This window comes from Nicotiana tabacum, chromosome 21 (genome assembly GCF_000715075.1).
Source record: "Nicotiana tabacum cultivar K326 chromosome 21, ASM71507v2, whole genome shotgun sequence".
Lineage (NCBI taxonomy): Eukaryota > Viridiplantae > Streptophyta > Magnoliopsida > Solanales > Solanaceae > Nicotiana > Nicotiana tabacum.
The window spans coordinates 96,654,664-96,667,075 of NC_134100.1; the positions used below are offsets into that span (position 1 = coordinate 96,654,664).

The following is a 12,412-nucleotide window of genomic DNA, read 5'->3' on the forward strand; positions in this document are numbered from 1 at the left end:
CACATAATATATTAATCTATGTATATATTGCGTTCAATTATCATGTGTCATTACAAAAGTATTTCTAAAATTTGATGTTTTTTTACAATGCTTGTTGTCAACAATTTATTCTTAAATAAGACTATTGTTGGAGCAGTAGCGCATCTGTTAAATGATTTCAACTTGTAATAGGCAACTTAATTCCTAGAAGTTTTAGGAACAGACATAATTAATTTGCTAAGTTTACATATTTTATAGGTCTTTTCGTCCACAAGAATTTTATTTATCAAATTAAATAAAAGAGGTAGAAGAATGAATAAGTTTTATAATGATACGTGCAAAATAAAAGAGTTCTTCTATTGTAATAAAAACTACGGCACACAAGCAGACGAAGAACTACAGAAAAGATATAACTCAGAAATGATTTATCTACCATTTATAGAAGAATTGTCAAAATACTTAATAGCTCCATGGTCTTCAATTGCTTCGTTCAAGACCAACAAAACCAGACTGAACAAATTTGTGGAGAAAGCCGCAGACAATATGAACCATATTTGTGGAGAAAGCAGACAATTGCTCAGCTATCGATTTTTTAGCTATTTTATATTTACAATCTTTCCTTGCATTTAAATTCAAATCTTTTTAAAATCTTTCTTTACGTATTCAATTAACTCATTATGTGTTGTAGTCCTTCTATTCCAAAACTCTTAACCTTATTTTTAGGGTTTTCATATCGTTTCAATATTAAATTGAATTAATTTAGAATCCCTAAATATTAGGGAGATAATAAAATGATTAATTCTAAATCTTAGGTAAATGATTTAAATGACTATTTTGTCTAGTGTGAAATCTACTTTTAAAGGGTAAAAAAGACGAACGACATTTCGCTAAGGATCTTGGTGCTTTTAATATAGTATAGATAGATATAGATATAGATATAGATAGATACACACAAATATTACTTGCAGCTTCTCAGAAACAAATTTGACGAGGAAAAAAAGAGGATACAGATAAAGGGTGGATTTGCTTTAGAAAATACAATCAATTTAGTAAATTTTATTTATCAACTTCTTCATTCAGAAGATGACAATGTTGTTTTAATTAGTCTACACAAGTACATACAGCTTTCTGGACTTGTTTCTTTTTCTTTAATTATTATTACCACTTACAGAGGCACTTCTTGCCCAAACCCTTAGAAACTAATATAATATATAACAACACATAAAAGGTAGCGGGATGCACAAGACATCCTAGGTTCACAGCTGATTTCAGGGCTCGATCGAATTCATGACCTATAGGTCAGGTGGAGACAACTTCGATGTTGCTCTCCAAGGCTCCCCTTCAAATATTAAATGATAAATAAACTTTAGATAATGTAGAATGATCAATTTCTCCCTTTCTTAAATATCAAATGAAGGGCAAGGACTATTTATCTGAAGCAATTCTTCTATCATTTGCAATGCAACTCTTTCTTCTTCATCCATTTCACTTCTAATACTTATACCTTCAACTATTTCTCCACAATTCCTGGAACTAGAAGTAGAAGAAGAATTTAATTCTCCTTCAATAGCAGCATTGACATTATTCTTTTTCTGAAGTTCAACTGTCATCACCCATTTCGAGTCAGAAGAAGGGCCAGCACGTTTTTGCCACACTCCTATGTGTGAATTCTCAATATCCAACCTCAAACAAGTAAGAGATGGTGATGGCACCTATACGATGAAAACAAGACTTGAAATGTATTGATTTCACAAGACATATCCCGATATATAAATAACAACAATAATATATCTAATATATTTTTACAAGTAGGGTCTGGGGAGAATAGCGTGTACGCAGTATTATCCCTATCTTGTGCAGGTAGAGAGGATGTTTCCGATAAATACTCGGCTCCAATATCCCAATATATAATATTATGGAATAATAAATGTACTATGATTCCTCCCGTTCGTTTTATATGAAGGTGTTTAATCAGACAAGAAATTTAAGAAAGAAATAGCCTTTTGAAACATACTTGTGGTCTTAAATATAAAATTAGAAGGTTAAAGTTAAATTACTCTTAAATATAAAAATATGTCAGTGTTTTTGGAATAATCTGAAACAAAGAATGTCGTCACAGTACTACAAACAAGTGAATTTCGACAGAAATATTTGAGGGAGATCCGTCGGAAAAGCTTCAACAGCTCGTCAGAAGCTTAAGGACATTCCATCAAAAATACCATATTTCTAAACCTCCTAAAACATTTCGCTGAAAACTCCTATGTGTTTAATAGTGTCACGTAGAACGAAACTGAGGAAGTATAATTAATTTTTCTTATGAAAAATATATAAGGGATGAAGAATGATACCTTACTACATTTGCGAAGCTTGGCATAGAGTATTTCAGATAAGGCTTTTGGAGAGGGAATTGATGAAAATTCTTGATCTTTAGCCTTTAATTCTTTATTATCTGAATCTTGAGTGATTGGAAAGTTGGTCTTTGCATTGCGGCCACTCATTAATATTGCTGCTTGATCATATGCTCTTGCTGCTTCTTCTGCTGTATCAAATGTGCCAAGCCATACCCTTCTTTTCCTGTAACACAAATTCAAAATTTAAATTTTATGGATTCATGTTTTGAATTCCTTGAATTTGAAATATGGGTTCAAAACTTAATATTTAAAGAGTTTAAGTTTGTACCCTGATAGTGTACATAATATTTAAACTATCAGTTTAAGTTGAACTATTATAACAAGTAACTTCCATAAAATGTCTAATAAGTAGTGATATGAAAAAAAGAGTAACAACTACACTAATAATTTGGCTGCTATAACCAAATTGCACCGATACTGTAAAAAACAAAATTGAATAATAATGTTTATAACTCAAGTTCATATTCATGTACATTTCACGGTGTTCTAACCACGTATATCTAATATAAGCCGAAAATAGTAGGATGGAGAACTAGACGTATCTTGCTAGATAAAGACAAGTTGTAATGGATAGCTCGAAGGTTGGATTAACGGGATCACTTCTTTAAAGTGATAACATAGTTTTCTATATATCATAGTGTAGCTACTTTTTTTAGCCGATACATGAATGACTAATCTGAAGGGGAGCCTTGGAGCAACATTAAAATTGTCTCCGTATGACGGATTACTTATACAGGGCAGATTACCTACATTATACTGCTGCCCTTCCCGAACCTTGCGTGAATGCAGAATGCTTTCTGCACCATTTTTTTTTTTTACATGAATGACTAATCTCCCATCCAATTCCCAAAACCAACATTGCAAATTGATAAATTAGGTTAGATAAGAAGAAGAAATTGAAAAAGAGAGAGATGTTATATAAGAAGAATGTGGTAAATATATATAGGAAGAGCTTACAACAAGGGGTGTCGAATTTCAGAAACCCAAGAACCCCAATGGCGTTGCCTGACACCTCTGAACTTCTTTGAATGTACCATTTTGTTCTTATTTATTGATTTGAAGAATTTTGCTGACAAGTGCTCAGAGAAGTGAAGAAGAGAGATGTAAAATCAAGAGAAAGTTAGTAATGAATATGATGAGTTTGTTGCAAATAAATATATAGCCAACAGATTTAAACCATACACGTATAAGTACAACGTCGGTGAACTAATTTTGTCCTAGAGCAATTAACAACATCACCTAAACCTCTTGTCATATACTATATAAGCTTTGCACATATTTTTGTGGTTTTCTATCGGTGTCTGGTATTCGTATTGGGACATGATTAAATCTAGATTTAGACCTTAAAATTTCATATTGGGGTAAAATGTTCCATAACAAAGACACTCTTTATACTCAGGACTCGAACCTCAAACATCTGATTAAGAATGAAATGAGTACTACCCACTCAGGCACAAATGATCACAATCACTATTACCTAGTGTTCTCAATATATGTCTACTTTAGGCTTAGGGTGTTTGAAAGTTATATTTTTTTTTTGAAAATTATAGTCCGCGAAAAAGTTATTTTCTAGCGGTCTCATCAAATGGCGAAGATGTCTTCCCTCACTTATGAGCGACACTCGTTTTCCTTACCACTATATGAATTTTTAACTTCACATTAATTACTTACTCCAAATACCAGTTATATATCATAGAATTAATCTTAAATACTCAAAAGTTTTATTAAAACGCCCTCTCATTTGCTAATATTGTCGTTAATCTATAATATATATATTGTTTTTCAGAAGTTATCTTTCAAGTACTCATCAATCAAACAATAGAAATATTAGCCATAATAAAAGACTTTCAGTCTTATTAATTAACACACTTGCACATAGTATATTATTGTAACTATATCTAGTACTTTACTTGCATCCTTTGTAACGATCCGACGGTCTTTTTGAGAATTTAAGTCTCGATCAGCGGCATAAGATTCTGAGCAGCTTCGTATTATGTGTATTGACTTGCGTGCTTGGTTGAATTCAGTTATCGGATGATTCGGAGTGATTTGGGATACTTAGTCCCTAAAACGGAGGCTTAAGTCTTAGGATTTTGACCGTAGTCGGAACTGTGTGAAGATGACTCCATAATGGAGTTCCGTCGGTTCCGTTAGCTCCGTTGGGTGATTTGGACTTAGGAGCATGTCCGGACGTTGAATTTGAGGCCTGTAGCTGATTTAGGCTTGAAATGGCGAAAGTCGAATTTTCAGAGATTTTGACCGGAAATGGACTTTTTGATATCGGGGTCGGATTTTGATTCCTGAAGTTGGAGTAGGTCTGTAATGTCAATTATGATTTGTGTGCAAAATTTGAGGTCAATCGGACATGGGTTGGTATATTTCGGCATCGGTGGAAGAAATTTAAAGTTTCAAGTTCATTAAGTTTGAATCGGAGGGTGATTCGTGCTTTTAGCGTTGTTTGATGTGATTTGAGAGCTCGACTAAGTTTTTATGGTGTTATAGGACTGGTTGGTGTGTTTGGTTAAGGTCCCAGGGGCCTCGGGTGAGTTTCGGATACTTAACAGATCGAAATATGGACTTGTGTAGTTGCTAAAGCTTTCAAGCTTCTGGTGTAATCGCACCTCATGTGGGGTGACTGCAGGTGCGGACTCGCACGTGCGGAAGGGAGCTCACAGATGCGGCCCTGGTCTGGGTAACCAATAGTCGCATGTGCGACATATGGGGCGCAGAAGCGGAGCTGCTCCTGCAGAGATTGGGTCGCAGAAGCGGAAGGCGCGCACTCGCAGGTGCGGCATTTTGCTCGCAGAAGCGGACCAGAGGACATAAGTCATTTCCGCACCTGCGATGAATTTTCCGCAGGTGCGACTATGGTCCGCAGGTGCGGTCATACCTAGGCAGAATCATATAAGTCGAGGGTTTGGCCATTTTCTTCATATTTTGAGTTTTGGACCTCGGTTTTGGGAGCTTCTTTGAGGGTTTTTCAAGAAAATCGATTGGGTAAGTGTTATTCACTTAGAATTTATTATATTCCATGATTTTATCTTTATCTTTATCATTTAATTTGTATTTTAGTTGAGGAAAATGGAGGTTTTTGAAGAAAAATTTCAAAATGAAAAACCATGATTTGAGGGACGTAATGGTATCGGAATTTGATAATTTTACTATGGTTGAACTCGTATCGAAATGGTGTTCTGATTTTGTGAAATTTTTTAGGTTCCGAGGTGAAGGCCCAGAGTCAAATTTTGGGTAGATTATTAGATTTTGATAAAGATTGAGGCTTTATGATCCAGAATAATTTCTTATAAGTTTTATTTGTGCTTTTAAGTTATTTTGGTTAGATTTGAGCTGGGCATAAGTTATTTCACCCGAGAAGTTCATTTTAGAGTATCGATCTGTCTTCTTTAAGGTAAGTATCTTACCTAACTTCGTGTGGGGGAACTACCCCTTAGGATTTGAGTCTTCTACGCTAATTGTGGTCCATGTACGCAAGGTGACGAGTACGCGCTCAAACTTATTTGTGGAAAGTTGGCCTTTTAGGGTTCTTAGGTTCTCATATTCACTGATTATGCAATTGTTATGTTATGAATACGTCTCTTAATTACTAGTTTAACCTCTACCTGCTTTAATTAGAATTAATTGCTTCATGATTCGCCCTTGATGCTTATTTGAGTCATCTGTGCCTTAACTAAAATTGTTATCTCTTCTATTGCCATGTTATCTTTCCCCTAACTGCTTATCTTTATTTGAAGTTATAATTATCTCTTCTATAATTGTTCATCCTTAATTGAGGCTATGATTATCTTTCTGATCCCTAATCTCTAGTTGAATTTGTTGTATCTCTTTCTTAATTGCCCAACCTTAAAAGAAGTTAGATATCCTATATTTTAGTTGACTTTTCCTTATTTGAAATTATTTTCCTTGTGTTAGCTTCCTCGTTGTCGAATTGTACACTGCGGACCGTTGTTACATAATATTTCCTTTCTTGTTGAGTTGTTCGTATTATGACTAGCATTCTATATTGTGGCCACTCCTTGTGAATTAATTTCTCTGTTCCTTTGAGTTCTGGAATTTCTGAGTTGATTTATTTGTCGTACCCTTGTATTAGTGTTATTGTTGTTGCACTTGTTGTTCTTGCGTATTTACTTTGGGACTACTAGGCGGTACCTCGGGAGATCCCCCTTTCTTGCATATTTACTTTTGGGACTACGAGGCGGTACCTCAGGAGATTTCCTGTTGAGCATTTACTTTTGGGACTACGAGACGGTATCTCGGGAGTGCCCTTTTGTTGACATCTCTCTCCTATATGGTTACACGAGGTTTCTGCTGTGCTATGGTTATTATTGATATTTGCACATGCGGCGTGACAAGGCGGGATATATATATATATATATATGTGGGTTGACATGTGGCGAGACAAGGTGGGAGTATTATTATGCACGAGTGGCGAGATAAGGCAGGCACTTACTTTATTATTGCACACGTGGCGAGACAAGGTAGGCTATGTCAGGGATTGATTTGTGATGACTTGTGATGGCCTAGGGGCATTCTTGTTGTTGACGTTTGTGTAGTGGTACACTTACCTGTGTGAGCTTTATCTTGTAGAAAGTCGTGAGAAAACATTCTGCGTGTTGTCCATTTCTTTTCCTGTACTTACTAGCGGGCATGAACTATGTTAGGACACTTGCACAAGCATACACGTAGTTGAGCACTCTTATCGGTTAAGAGGGTTTTCTTGATATTGTTGAGCATAGATGCACACCCCGGTTTACTTGCCTTCTATGTGAGAATGAATCTATTTGGCACGTGAGTCATTAGTGCGGTTATGGAGTGTAATGAGGGCACAAGATGCCCAGTGTTAGGGTTCAGGTATTGGAACCCGTGAGTTGTGAATACTATGAGGTTCGGTACATCGTGGAGATTATTGACAAAAACCTGGTGTGAAAGCTGTCGTTTTGTTAAGTTGTTACTTGTCCTTTCTTTATCTGGGATTATCAGATTTAGGCCGTGTTTCCATTCATTTTTCTATGTCATTATTATGGTGTTTGGCTGATAGTTGTTATTTTTCTTCCGTATTGCAATTACCGTAATGTTTGTCACTTCACATAGTCTTTGTGTAGATATCATACTCTATTACTCCTATATTTATATTTGTTCAGGTTATTTAGTCCGGTAGGTGTCTTGACAGTTCCTTATCACTACTCCACTGAGGTTAGTCTTGATACTTGCTGGGTACCTCCGTGGTGTACTCATACTACACTTCTTCATATTTTTGTGCAGATCCAGGCATTTTGAAGTCAGTTGGTCATTAGCTTGTTGTGAAGACTGTTGCTGTGGAGACTCAAGGTATACCTGCTGCTGTGTTAGCAGGCTTCGGAGTCACCTTGTGATTTGTATTCATATTGTTACTTTATTTCAAACAGTTGTATTTAGAAAATTTTAGCAAACTCTGTAGAGCTTATGACTTGTACTACCGATTTTGGGAATTGTACGTTTTATATAGATTTCCATTTCAAAATTGTTAGATGTTATTTAATTATTGTTGTTATTCAGTAAATGTTAGTCTTACCTAATCCCAAAGACTAGGTGCCATCACGATATCCAACGGAGGAAAAATTGGGTTGTGATAACTTGGTATCATAGCTCTAGGTTCATAGGTGCTACGAGTCATAAACGAGTTTAGTAGAGTCTTCCAGATCGGTACGAAGACATCTGTACTTATTTTAGAGAGGCTACAGAACTATTAGGAGAGTTTCACTTCCTTCATTCCTATTGTGCGAGTTCATTGATCTCGAAGTTTGAACTTTTATCATTCCATTCTCTCACAGATAGTGAGGACACGAGCTACAGTCATTGATGACGTTACCTCCAGAGCAGATGTCACTAGGGACATAGGCATAGGCCGATGAGGAGAACGTGCCGCAACTAGGGAAGCTACCAGTGCAGCAGTTGAGGAGCCTCCAGTAGTTCCAGTTGGGGGGAAGGTACCGGAGGCGCCTACTGTTACCCCCGGACTTCAGGAGACCATAGCACAGTTCCTGAGTATGTTTGGTACATTCGCTCAGGTGGGGTTGATTCCAGTTACACCAGCTACTTCACAGACCAGGGGAGGAGCTCAGTCTCCCGTTGCCCACACTCCAAAGTTGCGAGTTCATGTTGTTCAGGTTCCAGGTGTGATGGCGACACAGCCCGTGGTCCCAGTTCAACCCGTGGTTAGGGCACCAACATCTGAGAAAGAACATCTTAGACTTGAGAGGTACAAGAAGTACCACCCTCCTACCTTCAGTGGATTGGTGACAGATGATGCCCAGGGTTTTCTGGAGGAGTGTTACCGCATTCTCCGTACTACGGGTATTGTAGAGACGAGCGGGGTTGCTTTTACTACGTTCCAGCTCGGGGGAGCGGCTTATTAGTAGTGGCGGGCGTATGAGTTGGGTAGCCCGGCCGAGTCATCTTCACTTACATGGGTTTAGTTTTCAAAGATGTTCCTGAGAGAGTTTGTACCTCAGTCCCTTCGAGATGCATGGCGCGCGGAGTTTGAGCAGCTGTACTAAGGCACTATGTCAGTATCAGAGTATGCCGTTAGATTCAGTGATTTGGCCAGACATGCACCTCCTTTGGTCGCTACAGTTAGAGAGCGTGTCCGTAGATTCATTGAGGGGCTCAGGCATGATATTTGGTTCAACTTGGCTCGGGAGTTAGAGTCAGATGTTTGATTTCAGCAGGTAGTATGGATCACTCGTCGAGTAGAGGGAATGTGGGATCAGGAGAGAGGAGACATGCAAGGTCAGGAAAGAGAGGACAGGGAGGCGATGAGGCCTCGTAGACCGGAGAGATCTACCGGTCCTTATTTTGGAGGCAGGGTACGACATGGTAGAGGTTTTGTGGGTCAGCTAGTTCAGTTTGCACTTCAGGCTTCGCACAGTGTTTCAGGTGCTCGTGGGTCTCAAAGTACCCGTACCGCACAGTTCCCACAGCCACGTCAGTAGAGAAGTTTCTTCGAGTTTGGAGATACCATCCACAGGGTGAGAGATTGTCATAGATTCCGGACAAGTGTGTCACAACGGAGTATTCAGGAAAGTAGAGGGCACCCAACACGGGAAGGCCCGACCCGTTGATGTGTTTCATATAGTAGGCTTGAGGCCACTATGCCAGATGATGTCATACATGTATGCTTTTTAATTATTATAGAGGGGTACCATTCATATTTTGATTCGGTTCTGTTTATCTAGGCTAGTTTCCCTATTTATTCTCCCACCTATGGGTGAGTTCATGACCTAGTATTATGTTTATGTGTTTTCCCCTGTTGAGATATTCTATGAGTGATAGCCGTGTCTATCGTTGTTTTAATTTTTTATTGAAAGTTACGAGACTAGAAGTAAATTAATGTTGTCTATTATGGTAGGTTTGATGTGATTCCTGAGTAATTCAGTTACGATTTGTGATTTGATACTCTACCGGGGTGAGAGTTTAGTAAGTGTTGTGATTTTATTGGAAGAATTGAGTTAGTGGAAGATTTCAATTGGTATGATGTGTATTCAGCTTGTGATTTAGAGTTGAGGGTGAGACCCTCGCGATTCCATGTGATTTGATATGTTTGAGCTGGGCTGCATGCCGCAGTGGAAGTTATATTAGGATGAAATCCTTGTGGTTTGTTCATATACCTTGATTCCTTCTTTTTAAATTAATTCGTAGCATGGTTCTGATAGAGAGTTGTGCATGTCAGACTTGTTTGATATTTCTCTTATGTGTTTCTCTTTACATAATCAGTCATTTTCGTTTTGTGCTTATTTGAGTTTTAGCTTACGGGATGCGTGCCCGGTGGTGTTAGATGTGACTTGTTGAACCGGGTGTATAGTTATGAGTTCTCTGTGCTTCTTGCATCATTGTCAGCGTTGTGGAGGTTTGGAACAGGTCTCTAATGGATATGAGGCTAAATGTTATTATGGGCCTATGTATGGTGTGTCATGTTGGGTGGTCGTACCTTGTGGGTGTAAGCATGAGTTTTTACAGCTGGTTTAGACTGATACGGGGTATGGATTTAGAATCGGGTCATTTGGAGATGAATGGAAGGTGAGAATTTCGACTCTAAGGCTTATCAGTGTTGGTAGAAAGGGTAAATTACGGGTGAGATGGTGTCGTGAAGTTTATGTGGATTGGGGTGACATGTGGTCACCCACGGGTGTATGTTGGATATGTGCTTTCAGTGATTTAAAGACTTTGAGACGATTCTTTACATGTTCGAGGACGAACGTTTATTTAAGAGGGGAAGGATATAACGACCCGGCTGGTCGTTTTTGAGAATTTAAGTCCTAATCGGCGGCATAAGGTCTTTAGCAGCTTCGTTTTATGGGTATTGACTTGTGTGCGTGGTTGAATTCAGTTACCGTATGATTCAGAGTGATTTGGGACACTTAGTCCCTAAAACGAAAGCTTAAGTCTTAGGATTTTGACCATAGTTGGAACTGTATGAAGATAACTCCGGAATAGAGTTTCATCGGTTTCGTTAGATCCGTTGCGTGATATTGGACTTAGGAGCATGTCTGGATGGTGAATTTGAGGTCTGTAGCTGATTTAGGCTTCAAATGGCGAAAGTCGAATTTTCGGAGATTTTTACAGGAAATGGACTTTTTGATATCGGGCTCGGATTCCGATTCCGGAAGTTGGAGTAGGTCCGTAATGTCAATTATGACTTGTGTGCAAAATTTGAGGTCAATCGGACGTGGGTTGGTATGTTTCGCCATCGGTGGTATTAAAGTTTCAAGTTCATTAAGTTTGAATCGGATGGTGATTCGTGTTTTTAACGTTGTTTGATGTGATTTGAGAGCTCGACTAAGTTCGTATGGTGTTATAGGACTGGTTGGTATGTTTGGTTGAGGTCCCAGGGGCCTTGGGTGAGTTTCGGATGCTTAACGGATCAAAATTTGGACTTGGGTAGTTGCTGAAGCTTGCAAGTTTCTGATGTAATCGCACCTGCGGTGGGGTGGCCGCATGTGCAAACTCGCGCGTGCATAAGAGAGCTCCAGATGCGGCCCTGGTCTGAGTAACCAATAGTCGCAGGTGCGACATATGGGGCACAGAAGAGGAGCCGCTCCTACGGAGAGTGGATCGCAGAAGCGGAAGGCGAGCTGAGTGAGGATTAGGCAGAAGCAGACAAGAATCCGCGGGCACGCACTCGCAGGTGCAACATTGTGCTCGCAGAAGAGGATCATAGGACTTAAATCATTTCCGCACCTGCGATGAATTTTCCGCAGGTGCGACTATGGTCCGCAGGTGCGGTCATACCTAGGCAGAATCATATAAGTCGAGGGTTTGGCCATTTTCTTCATATTTTGAGTTTTGGACCTCGGGTTTGGGAGCATCTTTGAGGGTTTTTCAAGAAAATCAATTGGGTAAGTGTTCTTTACCTAGAATTTATTATATTCCATGATTTTATCTTTATTGTTATCATTTAATTTTTGTTTTAGTTGAGGAAAATGAAGGTTTTTGAAGAAAACTTTCAAAATGAAAAATCATGATTTGAGGGACGAAATGGTATCGAAATTTGATAATTTTAGTATTGTTGAACTCGTATCGGAATGGGTGTTCGGGTTTTGTGAAATTTATCGGGTTTCGAGGTGCAGGTCCAGAGGTCGACTTTTGGGTCATTTTTTAGATTTTGATAAAGATTAAGGCTTTATGATCCGGAATAGTTTCTTATGAGTTTTATTTGTGTATTGAAGTTATTTTGGTTAGATTTAAGCTGCCCGGAGGTCATTTCACCCAAGAAGTTCATTTTAGAGTATCGATCTGTCTTCTTTGAGGTGAGTATCTTGCCTAACTTCTTGTGGGGGAACTACCCCTTAGGGTTTGAGTCTTCTACGCTAATTGTGGTCCGTGTACGTAAGGTGACGAGTACGTGCTCGGACTATTTATGGAAAGTTGACCTTTTAGGGTTCTTAGGTCCTTGTATTCACTGATTATGTAGTTGTTATGTTATGAATACCTCTCTTAATTACTAGTTTCACCTCTACCTGCTTTAATTA

General features: G+C 38.6%; 1 protein-coding gene across 1 annotated transcript; it reads right to left on the reverse strand.

Moving 5' to 3' along the window:
- Positions 1–1,015: 1,015 nt before the first annotated feature.
- Positions 1,016–3,527, reverse strand: LOC107805739 (ethylene-responsive transcription factor WIN1). Its single transcript, XM_016629807.2, has 3 exons — positions 3,348–3,527; positions 2,328–2,553; positions 1,016–1,691 (listed from the first exon to the last, which is right to left on the reverse strand). Exons 1-3 carry the CDS (start codon positions 3,425–3,427, stop codon positions 1,380–1,382), a joined length of 618 nt encoding a protein of 205 aa, XP_016485293.2. The 5' UTR covers positions 3,428–3,527; the 3' UTR covers positions 1,016–1,379.
- Between the last annotated feature and the right edge of the window lie 8,885 nt (positions 3,528–12,412).